Here is a 20,414-nt window from a genome sequence, read left to right as displayed (position 1 = left end):
AACACTGTCCTAAAAGAACTTAGTCCATCAGGGATGTCAAGCATGGTCTCATCAATCCACACAATGACTCTAGCTCTAGGAAGTATCACACAGTGACCAAGAGATAGGGACAAAAATCTGCTAAAATCAGAGTCACAGGTAAGCAGGGGCAGCGTGCTACAGACCCAGACACACAGACAGACAGAAGCTGGGGGGTTGTGTAAGATTGGGCCAGATCAAAGAGCTAAGGAGTTATTTTGTCCTGAACAGGGCATTTTTTTATATATGTTGATAGTCAGCATATCAGACCAAAATCAAAATTTGGAGTCATCAATACCAATAGAAGAACAGTCTAGAACAGGCATCAGCATGCTATGGTTTTCAAAACAGATCTAACGTATACCCTGAGTCTTAGTTTTTAAAGCCAGCTAATACCTAATTTCCTATCTTCTGGGGCTGCTTTTCCACTATACTGGCTGAACTGAGTAGTGTTGTCACAAATGACTCACAGAGCCTCAAATGACTCACAGAGCCTAAAATATTTGCCATCTGATCTATTAAAAAGTTTGCCGCCTGGTGCAATAGAAAGAAGCATGGATTTGGGCCACACCAGCTCTGCCATTTCAGAGCTGTGATGACCTCTCTAAAACTTGGCTTCTACATCTGAGCACATATGAAAGAATTATAATGCCTAGAACTATAAATTTCCAAGCATAGCACATGGCATGAGTTCTATAAATATAGCTACACTTGCTAAGTTGCCATCAGAGTGAGACTTTGGGATCAATCTCCAGCACTACAAGAACAACAAAAAGCATATCAGTTTGTGTTTTGAATCATATAACAAATTATAGCTTTTACATTTCCCACTTTCTACATTTTTGGTTTTTTTCTGCAGTCACCAAACAAACCTACAATTCCCCAGGAGAAAATTCGGCCCCTGACCAGTCTGGACCATCCTCAGAGTCCTTTCTACGATCCAGAGGGCGGATCAATCACTCAAGTAGCCAGAGTTGTCATCGAGAGAATTGCTCGGAAGGTACTGGGTTCAAATCTACCCAGGAGGACTAAGAAGACTCCTTTTGCTTTAAAATCAAAGGGTCCCTCACACCTTGGGATATAGAAGTCCTGACCCTCCTAGAGTTTTTAGTATGTAAACTACTTCCTAAGATGTAAATGAGCAAAAGGAACTCAGTAGTGAGGCCCACTGCTCAAAAACTGATTTGATCCAGATAAATTTCATCAGGATTCCACGTCTGCCATGACCAGAATCCCTGCCTAGACAACCTTGATTTCTTGCATTTCTTTCAGTCAGGTTGCAAATGTTGGCCCAGAACCCCCTACACATTCCCTTCTCTCTTTGGTGTGAGCCCTCCAAGTAAAATTCCTTTTACAGGGAGAACAATGCAATATTGTGCCCGACAATGTCGATGATATTGTAGCTGACCTGGCTCCAGAAGAGAAAGATGAAGGTATGCTATTCTTTGTTGCAGGTGGCAATATAAATTGACATGATCTTTTGGGAAAGCAACCCTGCAAATATGTTAAGAACCATCAAGAGTCACAGCCTTTGACTTGATAGAGCATGTGCTTAATTTGCCCCAGGCAAATAAAACACAAGGCCAAGCCTAGCCACCAAGTATCAGGTGACAGAGGCTTGCTATGACATCAGTAGGACTGATAGTAAAGATATGTTAGAAGATACATTTTAACAGTATCAGTCCTTTGAAATTACTACAAAAATGGAACTGTGTACACGGATCAAGGAGTCACATGCCTATCTAGCAAGTGCAAGGCCCTGAGTTTAAACCCTAATGCCACCAAAACGTGACCATGAAACTAGAATTCTGTAGGCTTATTCAGTCCACTTGTTTTAATATTCACATTGGCACATGAGCAGGCACAGATGTGTTCACTTCCTCTGCAAGGACAGAGGTCATATAGAGATCTATAGTCATAAGTTACAAGAGACAGAGTCATAGTTCATAATAACAGAATTGTGAGGACTTACGGGATAAAGCATGTAAGCTTCTTAAAACAATGCTAGCTCAGCAAACATCTACTGCCCTTGCTGTTACCATGGCAACCGTGTATGAGGCCACAGGGCCTCACACTTCCTAAAATTGTCTAGGAACTTCCTACCCACAGGTGGAAAGAAGTCTACCAAGGTGAGGGATGGTAACTAGTGATGAAAAGATGTATGTTAAGGAGGGAGAGGAAGAGACTGTTCCTAGGGTTCATCAACAGGATGTTGAAGTTGAATTTTTTCTGTGTATGCTAGTACTAGCGTCTCAAGTTCTTGCTCAGCTTTATTTGCTCAAGGCTGATGTTTTACCACTTGAGACACACTTGGAACTTCCAGGCCTTTTCTGGGTAATTGGAGGTAAGATCACTGTTCTGTCCAGGCTGGCTTTGAACCATGATCCTCGGCTCTCAGCCTTAAACAGAATCTCTTCCAAGGGAGGGGGATTGCTGCTGCCACCCTAGGCTCACAAAGGCTAGCCTAGCAGCAAGGCCTACCTTGTCTGGGGAAAAGGCCAGCTGTGACTTCTATAGTCCCCAGGACAAACATGTCAAACACTTTTTACAGATGACACCCCTGAAACCTGCATCTACTCCAACTGGTCCCCATGGTCGGCCTGCAGCTCCTCCACCTGTGACAAAGGCAAGAGGATGAGGCAGCGCATGCTGAAGGCACAGCTGGACCTCAGTGTCCCTTGTCCCGACACCCAAGACTTCCAGCCGTGCATGGGCCCTGGCTGCAGTGACGAAGGTAAGAGACGAGCTGACAGCTTCGGAAGGAGGTGCGCCATCTTCCACATGGGCAGGCCAGGCCCCTGGAGGGATCAACTTGATCCAAGTTGTCAGTGAGTTCCAACTGGAAAAACCCTCCTTCTACATCACGAGGCATCTGAATACAGAATATGCTTTATCACAAGAATTTCTGAGGCTGGCCTCTTCCCTCCTCAGCCCTGGAATGAAATATATACATAAACTGCATAACCAACAAACATTAAGTCTTATAGCAAATTACAAGTAACAAGTAGCCAGCTTCTGGGCCTTAACTGCAAACCCCTTTTAAGCAGCTCATGAACAGATTGGCAGAGATTGTATCTCAATCTTTTGCCCTGAAATTGTCATTCATGGTCCCTCATTAGTATTCCACCTTAGCCTGAGTTAGGGAATGCTTCATGCTAGGACCTTCAAGCTGATTCAAAAAATTCTCCCAGTGCTCAAAGGTCAAGCTTGATCTACAGGCTTAGAATGCCTCAGTTATGATGGCTCAGATTTGGAGATTGCACAATGCTGACTGCTGCACAAAGGCCTGTTTCCCAGGACATGCCTCCTTTCTCTGCCTAGTTGGATCTGTTCTCTGGCTCTGTTCTTCCACTCTTGGAGATGGAGTGAGGCTTTTTTGGGGGGATGGGAGTGAGGCGCAGACTAGACTGGTGCACTGCAGGAAGAAAACCATTTCCAAATGGAAAATAACTGAAGAAGGCTTCCCCTACTGCAGGCCATTCCCAGATGCAGGTTGAAATGCCTCTAAGCACTATAGTTTGTTTATTGCTCATCCTGCCAAAAATGGACCACTTTGGGGGGAAATAAACACTTCTATACACACACTCACACACATACATATGCATATGTACATATGTGTGTATAATACATAGGTATATTTCCTATGAACAGGAAGTGTGAGTGGCTGATCAATGCTGAAGGCTTATTTCTTTGGGGTTGGCAAACTAAACCCTGTCATGAGATTGAGATCTTTTCTCAGAAGACAGTGCTACCTGGTTCCCCGGACTTCTTATTTTTAATACCTGGAATCTCTATCAAGTGCATTTTGCTCCCCTGTAAAGCTAGAGCCAACACTCACCAACACTCACCTGCACGTTTACACCATAACTCAAGTATGAACTTGTATCATGCCTTTGACTTACATGTCCTTCCAAAAGAACTTTCTGCATTAATGGAGATGTTCCACATTGGTACTGTCAAAGACAGTCACTATGCAAACAGGGCTGAGAACTTAAAACACTAATAACTGAGGTGAATGCTTTATTTACTGGTCTTAAATACAATTTAGACCATATGATTAGATGGCTTATCTTAAAATATATGCAGACCAGACTAGATTTTGTGTGTAAATAAAAACATTCTTTTACTCATCTTTTAAATGTGTTTTTCTGAAATGGAAAGTAATGCCACGTGCAGCTGGAAAAGCATTTCCTCCTAGAGAACAGTTCCTGGCTTAAAGATACAGACTTGGATGTTTGAGTCCACCAGCTAGGTCCCCCGAAGGCCAGCAGGTTCCTGTGGGTGGGAGGGTCCATTGGCATGTCCAGTGGGCACCTATCTACCTACCACTGAGCACCTGCTGGGTGCCTTGCAGATGGCTCCACTTGTACCATGTCCGAGTGGATCACCTGGTCACCCTGCAGCATCTCCTGTGGCATGGGCATGCGGTCCCGGGAGAGGTACGTGAAGCAGTTCCCAGAGGATGGCTCTGTGTGCACACTGCCCACCGAGGAGACGGAGAAGTGCACGGTCAATGAGGAGTGCTGTGAGTTAAGGGACCAGGCAGGGGCTGATGGGAGGTGAGGGGAAAGGGGCGTAGATTCCCAAGGCCATCAATGTGACTATGAACTCCCCACCCTGCCTAGCCCCCAGCAGCTGTCTGATGACGGAGTGGGGAGAGTGGGATGAGTGCAGCGCCACCTGTGGGATGGGTATGAAGAAGCGGCACCGCATGGTCAAGATGAGCCCAGCTGATGGTTCTATGTGCAAGGCGGAGACATCCCAGGCTGAGAAGTGCATGATGCCTGAGTGCCGTGAGTGGGCGTGGGGGGTAGGCTTGGGCAGAGGACTTCAGGCCTGGTAAAAACAACAAACTCCCCAGCACCCTGTATCACCACAGGGTTAGAGGCTCAGCAGTACAGGAAAGCCCGGCCCACTGTCCTGTCAGGAGTAAAGTGCACTAGCACACAAAAAATACAAAATTCTAGGAATTTCAGTCCAAACGCAGCCTTGAACATATCCTTTATTTCGTGACTTGGGGAAGGGTGTTCATCTAAAGTAAGTCCTACTCAGACCTTCAGTACTGTTGCAACTGGACGCTTTTATGCTAAGATTACTGACCTCATCTGAGGTTGGGCCATTACCACCAGCTAGGCGGAGGGGAATAAGAAAAGTAGCTCGAGGAACCACTTCTTGTTCCAGAGAATTCAGTCTTATTTGAACCCATGGGCCAGAGCAGGGGAGAAAAAAGCAAAGGAGCTATTCTCAGGGCTTATCTGGCTCTTGACCTAGACACCATCCCATGCTTGCTGTCTCCCTGGTCGGAGTGGAGCGACTGCAGTGTGAGCTGTGGGAAGGGTATGCGGACCCGGCAGCGGATGCTCAAATCTCTGGCGGAACTGGGAGACTGTAATGAGGAGCTGGAGCAGGTGGAGAAGTGCATGCTACCTGAGTGCCGTAAGTCCTGGGTCCTCTCTCCTCCTAAGCTCCTCAAGTCAGGAAGATCTTCTCTTGTTCCCTACCGGCCCCGTGCTGTGACCATACTGCTAGAAAGAACATGGGGCTTGGGTCTCTAGATTGACAGTTATTTAAACTCTTCAATCTCATTACTAACTGCAAAATCCAGAAACTGCAAGTGGTTGTCAGCTTTACGTGGGAGATAATACATGAAACATGCAGCCCAGGACAACTACCCTTAGTCCTTTACATCTCCACATCCTGTTATGGGTCTGTCTGAGCCTTTTAATTCTCTTCCTCCTCTCCCTGCAACCATTTTATTTTTACTCTTGACCAGAAACTGGACATTAAGTCAATGTCTTGCACTCTAGTACGAAGACAGCAAGGAAACAGCCAAGTTTCCAAAAGGTTGCTGCCCAACGAAAACCTCTGGGTCAGTAATTTTGATGATGTGAGATTAACAGTTTTTCTGGCCAGTCTTCCAAGAGAGCTCCCTTCTCTTTAGCTGGGAACAGGGCAGGCATGCCTACTTGCTTGCTATGATTTGTTTTCTGACTTCTTTTTTATTGCATATTTGCAATCTTTTCATCTTCCCTCCCCTTGTTAGTACTCAAGCTGGCTGCCTAGTTTAGATCCTAGCTCTGTCCCTGCTGGGCTGTATAACCTTCAGTAGATCACTTATCCCAGGTCCTCCATTTCCTCATCCATTAAATAGTAGGAGACACTTCCTAGGTTTGTCTGATAAAACCTAGTAACTGGCACCAAGTTTGAACACAGTACCTGTGAGGTAAAGGCCTTAACTGATAGCCTCCCTGACAGCTCCTGATCTAAAACTTAGCCAGGTGTACAGTTAATTCAGGTCATGGATTAGGGCCCCAGAGCCTCCAATGGCATCAGTTACCAATTCATACAAAAGTCTTTATGTCAACAGGGCTTAATGAAAGAACATCTACTGGGTACTTTCTGGGCTGGGAACAGTAGTCCATTTAATCATCACAAGCTAATGAGAAAAATACCATCATCCCCATTCTGCAGATAAAACTACCTTAGTTCCCAGAGGGAATAAAAGGCTGAAAACTGTTAAAAATGACTTCCTAGATCAGCCCAGCCTCTGGCTTTGCAAATAGTGGCGAGATTGGAATCACTTCCCTCTTATGTCAACATCCCGACAAGCAGATCAATGTATTATTCCCCCTTCACATGTGTGAGGTGCCAGCTTAGTGAGAATTTGTGCAATCTAGTGCCAGGATAAGCTATAAACTCCTCATCATCCCCTTTCCTACTGAATTTCCTATTTCTGGCTTTTGTGATTCTCTCACAAACTGCCACATATCAGACACAGAATGACAGAAGCCCAGAGCCCTTGACATTGTAATATGCTTGTTAACTTTTCTCTAAAGGTCAGACAGCACAAGGCCTGGTAGATTTGCTCTGAATATCTCGGGTCAACAGACTGTGGGAGGCTGGTCTTTGCCACCGAAAGCTGAGTGGTCAGTGTTTAGAGCTCAGAGAAGCTCCGAGCATACTTCAAAGGCTTCTAATGCCTTCTTCAGTGGAGAAGTTGTAGAGAAAGAATTCAGGTCAAGACCTGGCACCAGTTCTGCCTCTGCTGTTTACTGTGTGGCCTGGATGCCATCATTCTGCCTCTTAGACCTCGTTCCTTATCAAAAATGCCCTCCATATGCTTACAACAGGTAGCTGTTCTAAGCAAATGACATTATCTTGTTCTAGTCCTGAGATACACTCATGCTCATCTGTGTCTTGCCAGCCATTGACTGTGAACTCACGGAGTGGTCCCAGTGGTCAGAATGTAACAAGTCATGTGGGAAAGGTCACATGATTCGAACCCGTATGATCCAAATGGAACCTCAATTCGGAGGTGCACCCTGTCCAGAGACTGTACAGAGAAAGAAATGCCGCATCCGGAAGTGCCTTAGAAATCCATCCATCCAGAAGCTACGCTGGAGGGAGGCCCGAGAGAGCCGGCGGAGTGAGCAGCTGAGGGAGGAGTCCGATGGGGAGCAGTTCCCAGGTAAGGCTGCCTTGCAGACCTGCACTGAGCTCAGTAAAAAAAGGAGTAGGGATATGATCTTCAGACCCCAGTTTGATTCGTCACATACAAGACTTTAAGAAAGCATAACTTATAAAGAAGATAATGGGAGGAGGTTCTTTATCAAAGAAACGTTAAGAGAACAAAATTACCTGCCAAAAGTATAAATTTTCAAACAAAATTGTCTAATTCCTTTCCTTAGAAGTCTTGCTTAACCTTGCTCAAAATCAGTTATGACTTTCTAGTCCCATCCACTCTTTGCAAAAGGAGGTTATAAATGGCATGGATAGGTCAGAATCACTTAGAGAATGTTATTGGGAACCTCTCAAAGTATCCATTTTAAGGGTGTGGCTCTGACAAGACAGCACTGGCATATATGGCTTCAGTGTTAGCACAAAGTTTACCAACGTTATCTGCCTTGACCTTACTTCTTCATACATGGAACCAACCTGGAAAATCAGTCATTACTGTACCAATAAAACAAACAGAGCAAGTGCAAAAGGACCTGTGGAATGAGTGTCTTACAGTACCTACAGTTTAAGAAGGACTAGAGCAGGTAAAATTAGACTGTAGGGAGTTTTCCAATGAGCAAAATATAATCTACCTAGCAGAAATACACAAGGCACAGAAATGCCAAATAGCGTATGTACAAACAGATGAGATGGAGCAGAGACAAGAAAGGGAGGAGAGACCAAACCATAAAGGCCACAGGGGCCTACTGAGGATCTTGAGCCCGATTCTGTGAAGGTTTTAGGTCAACAGACCTATGTTGAGTGGTTTGAAGAAGAGAGGAACAGGATAGTTTTGTTTAGGACCAGAAAGGTTCTGGTCCTATTAAAAAAATTAAAATGGAATCCCTACTTAAGGCTACACTGCTGATTAAACTGACTTAAGCCAAGAGTGCAATGGCATAGGCAAATAAATACAATTCGAAGGTCCAGGGTTACATCTTAGTTACAGACCTTAGGATGGTCTTTAGATTCCCAAAAGGGTTTTTTGTGTTTGTTTTTTAAAGGCAACCATGTAACAGGTTTAGTTGTAGTTGTTTCTGGTCTTGTTTTGATTGTGAACTCATCAGAGCTTGCTATGCTGGTGCTCTGCCACTCGTGCCATGCCTCCAGATAGATGTTTTAGGAGCTATTTTGGAAATGGAGTTTGACAGACTTTCCTGCCCAAATTGTCTTCAAATCCTAGTCCTCTAGATCTTAGCCTCCTGAGTAGCTAGCACTACAGTCATAAGCCACTAGCATGGCTTAAATTTTTGATTATTTTTTAAAGCATAGCTCAAATTACTCCCTTTTACCTCAACTAAGGATGATGAGAGAAAGGAACAGATGTGAAAAGCTACCCAGCAGTTCACTGTTCTTTGTTGCAAGGCACAATGGCTCAAGCCTGTAATCCTAGCTACTTGGGAGGTAGAGAAGGCAAGCCCAAGTTAAAAAAAAAAAAATACACAAGACTCCATCTCCACCAATGCCTGGCCACAATGACATGTCCCTGTCATGACATGTACCCAGCTACACAGAAGCACAAATAGGAGGATCACAGTCATCAAATGAGGCCCTATCTCAAATACAAGTAATACAAATGGGCTGGTGACTCAAGTGGCAAGAGTATCTGCCTAGCAAGTACTAGATTGAGTTCAAAACCTTATTACCAAAATCTATAGATATATGTATCAGTTGCAGGTCCCCAACCAGTGCAGTGATCCCTTAAGGCCAACTCTATGCCAAGTATAGCTTCTCCATAAGACTATAGTATGGCAGATACCTAATGCACAGACCTAAACACAACAGGTTCTCAACGGAAACACACAACTACCTCTGGTAGGCTATCCAAAATCACACACACAATTATAGAATGGACTAAGCTTTTCTCATACCATGTGTCTGCTCATGTTCCAGTGGCAAAGATAAATACCCACACCTAACTTTAAAATGCAGAGAAATAGACTGGCCCTTGACAAAAAAACTGCCTAGTATTAAGAGGAGTGGGGGAGGCAGTCTACTACTACATATAAGCCAACAGACTCTGACCATGAATTATTTCAATACATCATTACATGTGGACCCAGAGGAGAAGCCCAGACAATGTGACAATTTTGCTAGAGTTCAGCATTCCTATTCTGCTGGTCCTAACCTTAACGCATGTATTTTCAGGCTGTAGGATGCGCCCATGGACGGCCTGGTCAGAATGCACCAAACTGTGTGGAGGTGGGATTCAAGAACGCTACATGACTGTGAAGAAGAGGTTCAAAAGCTCTCAGTTTTCTAGCTGCAAAGACAAGAAGGAGATCAGAGCATGCCATGTCCACCCCTGTTAGCAAGGGTCCAAATTCCCCAGGGCTGCGCTCTTCCAGATTCCACAGTCACCAATGGTTGGATTGTTTGCTTGTTTAAGATGATTTAAATTGTGTCCACTAGTTTTCATTTTGCAGTGTGGTTTGCCCAATAGTCTCGTGGGTACCAGAGCCGTCGTGTCTGAATACTTCTTGGTGGCTAGAGGCCAAGTGGGGCTTCCTTGCCCTCAGCTGCACAACAGTGAGTAGTGTCCGTCACTTTGTAGTAAACTGAAGCTTGTCCCTGTGGAGACTCCACCTAGCCAAGCAAGACAGATTCTGGCCTCATCCATACAGAGGTCTCTGTGTCTGGGTGCAGCAAGTAGGAAACACACCCATCAGATACAGAGAACAGATTTCCTTTTCTCCTCTTTGGCCTATCCACTTTCAGAAAACTTTTCATTTAGTAAAACTTTTGTTCTCTTATGAGGTCTCCTCAGTCTTAAGTTCTGAAAATTCTGAATACATTTATCTTGCCTCCGACCACTCCAAAGGAAGAAAATGATGGCTGCCTTATTCCACTGTAAGGTAACCAGTTCTTACACCGGAGCTAAAGGGGACTGAAGATAAAAGTTTTTTCCCTGGTTCTGTTTCTGTTGCTTTATTTTTTGGTGCCATAATTCTAAGATAGGCTTATGAACCTGTTAATACAGCCATACTGGAACCGAGGCCAAGGCAGAAATTTTCTAAGTCAACCCAGTGGCCCCAAAGTCATTCCCTCACAACAAAAATATATATACATAAAAGTTACTTTTTAAGCCTAGGTGCTTGTGGCTCCTGCCTGTAATCCTATCTACTCAGGAGGCTGAAAACTGAAGACTATAGTTCAAAGCCTGCCCAGGCAGGAAAATCCATGAGACTGTTACCTCCAATGAACCATCAGAAGTGGCACTGTGACTCGAAGTGGTAGAATGCTAGTCTTGAGCAAAAGAGACAGTGTCCAGGCCCTGAGTTTAAGTACCCCCCAGAAAAAATTATTTTTTAGCTATAAAATTGTAGACAGAAAAAGCATTTCAGAAACTCAGATAAAAGAATATACTTTTGTGTGGACTTCCACACCAGCACACTGGGCCTCATGGATATCCAGAGAAGGCCATTAGTTTTTTTATCCCCTGCCAAACAATCATAAAGCACACCAAATTCAGGGAGATTGACTACCAACAGTTGGTGTGAAAGAACATTTTTCTCAGTGGTAACACCATCAGCAGGGTTTGCTCACACTATAGTTTCTTTTGCAGGCTTTTTTTTTTTATTACTGCTTAATCCAAATATGTATACCATGGGCAAGATGCATACAATGCTTAGACTATACTAAAGAGTGCATTAAACCCACCAGGTATTTCAACATATTGCTATAGCCCTGTATATATTTCAATAAAAACTAATTTAAATGTTCAGAGGGTGGGGGGTCTTACACATTTTGTCCATCTCAATCAGCTCTCACATTTTAGAGGAGCCATTATTAGCTACCTGGAGCTTTTTCCAACATTATTAATATAAGAAGGGGTTTAAATTTCCAGTTCAGGCTGGGCACCAAAGCCTCACACCCGTAATCCTAGTGACTCAGGAGACTGACATCTGAGGATCACAGTTCGAAACCAGCCTGGGCAAGAAATTCCATGAGACTCTTATCTCTGAGAAACTACTTAAAAGCCAGAAATGGCACTGTGGCTCAAGTGGTAGAGTGCTCACCTTGAGTCAAAGAAGCTCATAGACAGCGCCCACATCAACAGTTCAAGCCCCAAGACTGACAAAAAAAAAATCTGATATAGGATCTGCCTGTTTTGTAACATCATGCAAGCTATCTTGATGCATAACATTCTTAACTCATAAAAACCAATGATGGTTATTCCTAAATAACTCTGGGCTTCTCAGTGTCTCATGTTCTCACTTGTTCCAGTCAGGTACCTTTTTTTTAAAAATGAACATTACTTGTACAAGAAGGGTTTCGTTTGTTACATTTCCAAATGATTAAACTCACCCCACCACTCTCCTTTTCCTCCCTCCCACTTCTTAAAACAATGCCAACAGGCTTCATTGTTATATTTCATACATGCAAATAAACTACTTTGACTATATTCATCCTCATTCAAATTGGGTACATTTTTAATCCTGATATAGTAGGCTTAAAACCAGAATACAAGTTAATGTCTGAGAATGGGTGACATAACTCTCCTCAGATGAGTGTTATTTTTTTGTTGGCAATGGGGAATTCTGAAGTGTCAAATCTCTTTCTTACCAAAGTCTTATGGTAGGTGGTTTATTGTCTTTCTGGCTAACCAATCATTTTGGAAATAAAGACTTTTTACTACAAAAATGCAATCTGTTTGGAGTTCCACTTGAGATAATGAAAGACTGCCATATAAAGAACAGCTTATAAATGTATATATTTTTTATCAATGCCAAACCATTGTAATCTAATTTGTACCCACCTTTGAAGATAGCAGTAAAAGTTCAGAGATGTAGTTCGCAATCAGATATTGGGCCAGTTACTTACCTGTCATCTTGCCAGTGCATTTAAAGGAAATCTGTAGCAAATAAGAATAAAACCTGGGCTTCTCTAGACCCAGAACTCAAAAACAAAGAATTGTGCTGTTTTTCATTTGAACCTTATGATTAAACAAATTTTAGGCATAATCAAAGCTTATGTATATCTTCTAGGAAGGGCATATTTCACATTCTCACATGGCTTCAACTCTCTGGAAGCTTAGAAAATAAACCTACATATTTCATATAATATGGACTAAAAATGGTGGGCATGGGGCATCTATAATCCCATCACTTGGGAAGCAGATACAGGTGAATCATGATTATGAGGCAGGCCTGAGACTATCAAACAGCCAAACTTTGACTCAAAATTTACATGATCTATACATGCATAAGCATATGTATATCAGAAAACTCAACTGCAAAAAGACATCTCCAGATCATTTTATAACAGAAATCTGATCTAGAGTAAAAGAGACCTGCTGTGGAAATTCTGTTACAAGGAGTTCAGCTACAAAGTAGCTTAAATATAAACAAATAAACACTGTTATTGAAATTAAACTCTAAAATGTTTAATCACTAATTACAATGAAGAAGTAAGGAAGAGGGCCATTGCCACTACTCTATCTTGTGCTAGTAATTTTAAAAGGCTGCTTTATTTTAGTATTTATATTGCGCAATGTAAGCAGAATGAACGAAAATTCCTTCTGAAAATGATTGAGCTGCAATAACAAATTATAAATAGCAACTGAATGCAATGCTGATTAGTGTGAAACTAGTTCTATTTAAATCCTTTGAAACTGAAAGCTATACAGTAGTCACATTTAAATAAAGGCACCCTGATTTAGAAGCCCTGTGGGTTCAGAGGCAGTACATACTACATGGGGTAGAAACACAGACATTATTGATTTAACCCTGGGGTACCTCAGTTCCAGCCACTGCCACACCTCTGAGTACCTGTGAATGCTGGAGCCAGTCATTTTACCTTTTCTGACCTCAGGATTGACAAGCTTTCTCATCTAAAGGGCTTCTCACCTCACCTGCACAGCTGGGCCAGTTCTCACCTTGACAGCGAGTCCTCACAGCAACTTGTCTTAGGACTCACTGAAAGCCAGCTCCACTCCATAATTCCCTCACATCTTCATAAAGTAGTAAATGTTCACTTTGTGTTGAGTTGCACTTTGGTCACTTATTACTGAAAATGCCATCACACTTATTTGTATAATTCTTATACGTAACGTCAGAGCAAAATGTGATTTGTTTTCACTTAACATTCATAATGTCTTAACATTAGATAGTATTAACATTTCCTTATACTGCTCTAAATACTCCCACCATCTTTAGCATACTGATTGGTAATGGTCCTCACTTTAAGCAGTTACATGCTTAAACAATTTCCAATTACCACAAATAACTTTCAAGCACTAACAAGGACATAAGTAAAAACATTTCATTCAAGATTAGGACTCCTTTACATTTGGAATTCCTGTCTCTAGTTTTTTCTACTATTGGAATGCAACTCCTGCTGGGTGATCCTAACCAGGAATTAGCAGTCTACTTAGGAAGTCAGAAGGGCCGCTTGTGATACACATGAATATCCTCTGCTCCCTTCTCCACCACACAAGTACCACTCAAAACAGAACCTACAGCTTAAAACTTCCACAAAGAAGATGCAGAAACTGAGAGCAAGTGCTTAGAAACATTTGCATTCATTTTCAAATCTCTTGGATGCTTTGCGAATCCAGGATGATAAAACCTACTTCCACACCAGCATTGCCAATATAACCAATGATTAAGCTTGTACTCGTAATGGCCCACCCTCTAAATCAACATAACTGCTCCATTACACCAACTTTGCCATCATATTTCTCTAAACATCCCATACTTACAGCCTCTACTTCCTTCCCCCATAGCAGACCAAAACTCATTCCAGATGCAGTTGCTCATGAGTGTAATCCTAGCTAGATCAGGTAGACAAGTCTGAGAAACTCCCAATAAGCAAAATGCCAGAACTGTTGGTGTGGTTCAAGTGGAGTGCCAACTATGAGCAGAAAAGGTGACCAAGTGTGAGGCCAAGTTCAAGCCCTGGTACCAGCACAAAAGAAAGTAACATTCACCAGACGTCAGTGGCTTACACCTGCAATCCTAGCTACTGAGGAGGCTGAGATCTGAGGATCATGGTTCAAAGACAGCCAGGGCAGGAGAATCCATGAGACTCTTATCTCCAGTTAATCATAGAAGAGGCTGTAAGTGGCACTGTGGTAGAGTACTAGCCTTGAGCAAAAAGGAATTCAGGAGGGGCTGGGAAGGTGGCTCAGTGGTAGAGTGCTTACCTTGCATGCATGAGGCCCTGGGTTCAATTCCTCAGCACCACATAAGCAAAAAGAAGAAAGCCAGCAGTGGTGCTGTGGCTCAAGTGGTAGAGTGCTAGCCTTGAACTGAAGAGCTGAGGGACAGCTCCCAGGCCCAGAGTTCAGGCCCCACAACCGGACCCAAACAAAAAAGGAGTTCAGGAGACAGTGCCCAAGCCCAGAGTTTGAGCTCCAGGACGAGAGAGAGGAGAGAGGAGACAGAGAGAGGAGGGGGGGAAATGAGAGAGAGAGGAGAGGGAGAGAGAAAGAGGAAGAGAAAAAATGTAACACTGATACCATCATACCTTTCTTGTTTCCTGCCATGTGGGTCTTTGTCCCAGTTGCCTTTATCCTTATATATGAGGTCAAATACCTGTTCCTCAATATCAGAAAACCACCTATCAGTCTTACATAGTTTCCACAATCAGACAGCTGAAATATAAGGAAGTCATCACCAACCTATAAGCGACCATTGTTGTCCAACACTCAGTGCATTACCAGCCTAAGACCACTGGCTTCCTTGAACTACAGACTTCTGGCACTCCAGTTTCTAGCTGCTTCTCTTGCCTGTTTGCTAACTCTTACTCTACTCCCCAAATATTTGTGTTCCTCTAAGAACTACTCTCAAACACTCTTTCTAATGGGTATTTCCCACTTCTACGTCTTCAATTACCAATTCAGAATTAATTACAAATGTGCCTGTCCAAGCACAGCCTCTCCTTTTGAGCTCTAATCTCCAAATGATGCTGCTTGACTCCTTTCCTCACTGTTTCAGATGTAAATATCCAACTGTTATATACATTATATAGTTCTATCACTAGAGTCTCATGGACTCATTTTAGTTACTAATACCACCACCTTTCTGTACACATAAGCTCAATATTTAAGTCTAAAACGTTTCTCAGATACACCTCTAATTTGCTAAATTTGGAGCTTCAGACTTTATAACTAGCTACTAACCTGATCCTAGTCCCTTCCTTACTGAAGTTCAAAGCCTTGATCACCTTACTCTGAAATCATTCATCAAAGGATTTTTTGCATATGCCAGATAGTATAGGTAATGCAGTAAATACAAAGAAAGAAGGCTTTGCCTCTATGGTATGTGGTAATATGTATCATATATATGCTATGATAGCATATATATGTACATACTACATATAGTTTATAATAATAACTAGACAGATTGCATGACTAAAACAACTTTTTCTGACCTCCTTTCTTAAATCTGCAACTTTTCTGCCATTCACACTATCTAACACTAGACTAGATCTGGCAATTTCCCACTTTCTGCATCAAAATGGCCATCCTGTTTAAAGCCCACATATACAACTAGTTCCTATCTGTCCTACTGTATTTAGAATCTTTTTAGCATGCACTAATACATGCTTTATATTCTGCCACCATTGTACTTTTTCCCAGTCTTTCCACTTCATATTCTCTTCTCCTCCCACCTCAAATCCTACTAATCTGTGCAATTCCAGCAAAAACACGACTGCTAATTCAGATTTTCTTAGAATATATACCCTTTCCTTCAGCTGGTCCTGACAACACTTCTGCAGGTTTCCTATACACTGTGCCTTGAAAGTTAAAGCACTCACATTTGTGGTACTCGATCTTCCTCTACCCAACTCCAAGTAATAAGAAAGCAGGAACAGATCCATGCCCACAAAACACTTAATGTTTTCTTACACGAATTGCTCAGTCAGGTATTCTTAAGTTTGCTTAAAGGAAAACTTTAAAATTTTAGAAAGAGTCACAGATTAATACCTCAAGTAATCCAAGTGATGAGTTTGAAAATGATCATTTGATTATCATCTTCTACTATTTAATTATCCGTTCAACAGGATCAAACTATGACAACGGGAAATCTTTAAAGATAAAAACAAGTGATGACAAAAAGTTAGGAGAGTAGGCTAAACTGTAAATACATATAATCCTGAGATATCCATTTTTTAAGTCACTGCTTAAGGCCATAAAGGAAATACAAATCAAAACAACATTGAGATTCTATTTCCCCTGGTTAAGACTGGCCATTTTTTGAGAATACAAACAATAACAAATACTAGTGGGAATATGAGAGGTTAGTGGGAATGTTCCAGAGTGCAACCACTCTGGAAGGCAGTTTGGAAGTTCCTCAAAAAACTACACATAGAATTAACTATGATCCATCCAGCAATACCATTCTTCAACATCTACCTAGAATATTACAAGTCAGCATACAATAAAAACACTTGCACTATAAACAATAGCCACGTTATGGAAACAGTCCAGATGCCCTACAACAGGTAAGTGAATCAAGAAAATGTGGCATACGCACACACACGCACACACACGCGCGCACGCACGCACGCAACCACACACACACACACACACACACACACACACACACACACACACACACACACACACACACACACACTGGAATTTTACTCATCTATCAAAACAACTTCATAGAGAAATGGATGGACCTAGAAAAATTTATTTTAGGTGAAGTCAGACTCAAGAGAGACAAACAATGCATATTTTCCCTCATATGTAGAAGTTGGATCTAAAATATAAATACATGATAACATATACAGAGATTTATGAGTATGTACAAAAACTGACTAAAGGATGGCATAGGGGAGGAATCCAATGGTGTAACTTCTCTGAACAACTAGGAAACTGTTTAACAAAATGAAAAAAAAACATATTCAGGGGGTGGGGGACCACACAGGGGAGGCAAGTAAATTGAGAAAGGAAAGGTAAGCAAATACAGTGATTATATTAAATGTACATTATGGAAAAATTAAACTACCTAACTTGAGGGTAAGGATAGGAGGGGGAAAGGAGAACAATGGAAGGGTGACACTGATCAAGATGAACTGCAACTTCTGAACAACTACTTAATTTTTTAAAAAAGACCAAATAATAAAACTCTGAAACCCCAAGTTTTACAAATCATCTAAGTTAACATCGATTAAAGCACAAGATCCAATTCTGAAATATTGTAAATTTCAAAACAAGCAATATAGGGAGCAAACTCATACAATACAAATTTCTATCCATATATTCAGGAAATTGGGTTTCCATTTAAATAAGCATAAAACTCCTAAAGTTGGGCTGGGTGCTGGTGTCTCATGCTTGTAATCCAAGCTCCTCAAAAGGCTGAGATCTGAGGATACAGGTTCAAGACAGCCAGGGCAGGAAAGTCTATGAGACTCTAATCGCCAATTAACCACCAAAAAGCCAGAAGCAGAGCTGTGGCTCAAGTGGTAAAGTGCTAGCCTTGAGCAAAAAAGCTCAGAGATAGCCCCTGAGGTCAAGCCCCAAACCAGCATCAAAAAAGAAAAATTCTGAAGTTGAGAATGAAACCTGAAATGCTAAATCAGAGCCAATTTGGTAAACCATGTCCGAAGGATCAAATCTCACTCAACTTCTATTTTTATGCGTAATAGGCTTTACAATCTTAAAGGAATGGGAAACACATGCAAAAGAAAATCAGTATTTCATAATATGTGACAATGGTATGGAACACAAGCCTGAGTGTACACACAAAGTTTAATGGGAACACAGTCACATTCACCTACTTACATACTGCCCGTGGCTGTTTCTGTGCTAAAATTGTAGACTGAATGACTGGGACAGATGAAATAGCCTGCAAAGCCACAGATATTTACTATCTGGCCCTTCACAGAGAAAAATTGCCAATCTCCAATCATAAACAATAACAGCCAACCAACAAATACTATTATGCCATGAAAGAGGCGCTATTTTGGGAGGGGTGGGGGGCCAGAGATCGAACTGGAACTCAGTACCTGACACTTTCAGCATTGGCTAGTGTTCTACCAACTGAGCCACACTTACAACCCCCAAGACAGGCCACTCTTAATGAACAAGATCTACTCCCTACCTGAAAATTTTAAAACTGGACTAAACTGGGTACTGAGATATGAACCTCAAGTCCCATCTACTTGATAGACTGAGGTGGCAGGATCACTAGAGCCCAGTAATTTGAAGACGAACTTTAACAAAAAACAAAAACGGGCTGGGAAGGTGGCTCAGTGGTAGAGCACTTGCCTTGCATGCCTGAGGCCCTGGGTTCGATTTCCCAGCACCACATAAGCAAAAAAAAAAGCTGGAAGTGGCGCTGTGGTTCAAGTGGTAGAGCGCTAGCCTTGAGCTGAAGAGCTGAGTGACAGCGCCCAGGCCCAGAGTTCAGGCCCACGATCGGACCCAAAAAAAAACAAACAAACAAACAAAAAAACCCACTAAATATATTGTTTATAGATATTGTGTATACCAGGGAATGGTGAACTACAGTCCTTAATGGAAGGGAAGTAAATAAGATCCTTAAGATTTCCCTGGCTTTATTTAAACACATTCCAGATTACAGAAGAGATGGAGAGTTCCAAACAGGACACAAATGTTTCCATGAGCTGAGAAGGCAGATGTTGGAGATAGGAATCTTGTATCAGCTAAAAGTTGTAAAAGTTCTCAGCCAGGAATTGGTAGCTCATGCCTGTAATCATAACTACTAAAGAGGCTGAGATCTAAGGATGGTGGTTCAAAGCCAGCTCGGGTGGAAAGTTCATGAGACTCTCTCCCATAAAACCAAAAGTGATGTTATAGCTCAAAGTGGTAGTGTACTATTTAGCAATTGAGCATAAAGAGCTCAGGGACAGCCAATATGCCTTGAGTTGAAGCCCCACAACTGACCAAAAAAAAAAGTTCTGGTAGAGGGAGAGCTTCACAGAAAAAGAGCTCCAAAAATAGGCACTGGTGGCTTGTGCCTGTTATGCTATTTAGAAAGCTGAGACCTGGAAGACTGGTTCAAAGCCAGCCCAGGAGAAAAGTTCTAGAGGCTCCATCTCAAATTAACCAGCAAAAAGCTAACCTGGAGTTGTGGCTCAAGTAGTAGTTAACCAGTCATGAGCAAGCAAGAAGACCCAGAGTTCAAGCCTTGGAACCAGGGGGAAAAATAACACACACACACACACACACACACACACACACACGCACGCACGCACGCACGCATGCACGCACGCACACGAACCAGGGGGAAAAAATAACACACATACACACACACACACAGTATTAAACTCTACAGGTTGGTCAAACTGACGCAGGTGCTATGAACACAATAGTTCCCTGTAGCTCAGTGGACCTCAAACTCAATCATTTTGAGTTCCCACAAGCCAAACTATAGAGTACTATTGATCACTCAGGAATTCAGAAGTGTCCTCCAAAGGGCCACAGTTTAGTAATAGAACTAAAATATACCAAGAATAATGGGCTACTTGAGATTACATTAAGCTTAAAAACAAGGCCTGAAAGGGGCTGGGAAGGTGTCTCAGTGGTAGTGCTTGCCTTGCATATATGATGCCCTGGATTCGATTCCTCAGCACCACATAAGCAGAAAAAACCAGAAGTGACACTGTGGCTCAAGTGGTAGAGCACTACCCTGGAGATGAATGGCTGAGGGACAGCGCCCAGGCCCAGAGTTCAGGCCCCACAACCGACCAAAAAAAAAGAAAAAACAAAAAACCAAGACTTGAAAGTATCTATGGAACTGTACATACACGAACAAAGTACCATAAAAAAAGCCTAGAAACCTTTAGATGAAGATGACACAATTTAGATCCTTAACCACATAAAGAAGACAATGTCCATCACACAATTAAAACTTAGTAAAAATGTGAAAATTCAGGGAAACATGGTGGCCCATAACTTCAGAAAAAATCAGCCAACAGAT

At 42.3% G+C, this 20,414-nt stretch overlaps 1 protein-coding gene across 2 annotated transcripts in view; it reads left to right on the top strand.

The window, feature by feature from the left end:
* Nucleotides 1-10,268, top strand: part of Spon1 (spondin 1) — a 265,873-nt gene extending 255,605 nt beyond the window's left edge. Inside the window, exons 9-16 of one of the 2 annotated variants that reach the window (XM_042691689.1) lie at nt 878-1,018; nt 1,376-1,451; nt 2,570-2,752; nt 4,373-4,543; nt 4,644-4,811; nt 5,290-5,454; nt 7,223-7,486; nt 9,664-10,268. In XM_042691689.1, the coding sequence (XP_042547623.1) occupies nt 878-1,018; nt 1,376-1,451; nt 2,570-2,752; nt 4,373-4,543; nt 4,644-4,811; nt 5,290-5,454; nt 7,223-7,486; nt 9,664-9,827 (1,332 nt within the window). In that variant the 3' untranslated portion in view covers nt 9,828-10,268. The remainder of the gene's footprint in view (nt 1-877; nt 1,019-1,375; nt 1,452-2,569; nt 2,753-4,372; nt 4,544-4,643; nt 4,812-5,289; nt 5,455-7,222; nt 7,487-9,663) is intronic. The other variant, XM_042691690.1, reaches the window with a different exon arrangement.
* The last annotated feature ends 10,146 nt before the right edge of the window (nt 10,269-20,414 follow it).

The sequence above is a fragment of the Dipodomys spectabilis genome, unplaced genomic scaffold (assembly GCF_019054845.1).
Source record: "Dipodomys spectabilis isolate Male_0828 unplaced genomic scaffold, ASM1905484v1 ptg000145l, whole genome shotgun sequence".
Taxonomy (NCBI): domain Eukaryota; kingdom Metazoa; phylum Chordata; class Mammalia; order Rodentia; family Heteromyidae; genus Dipodomys; species Dipodomys spectabilis.
This window is presented reverse-complemented; position numbering and strand designations above follow the sequence as displayed.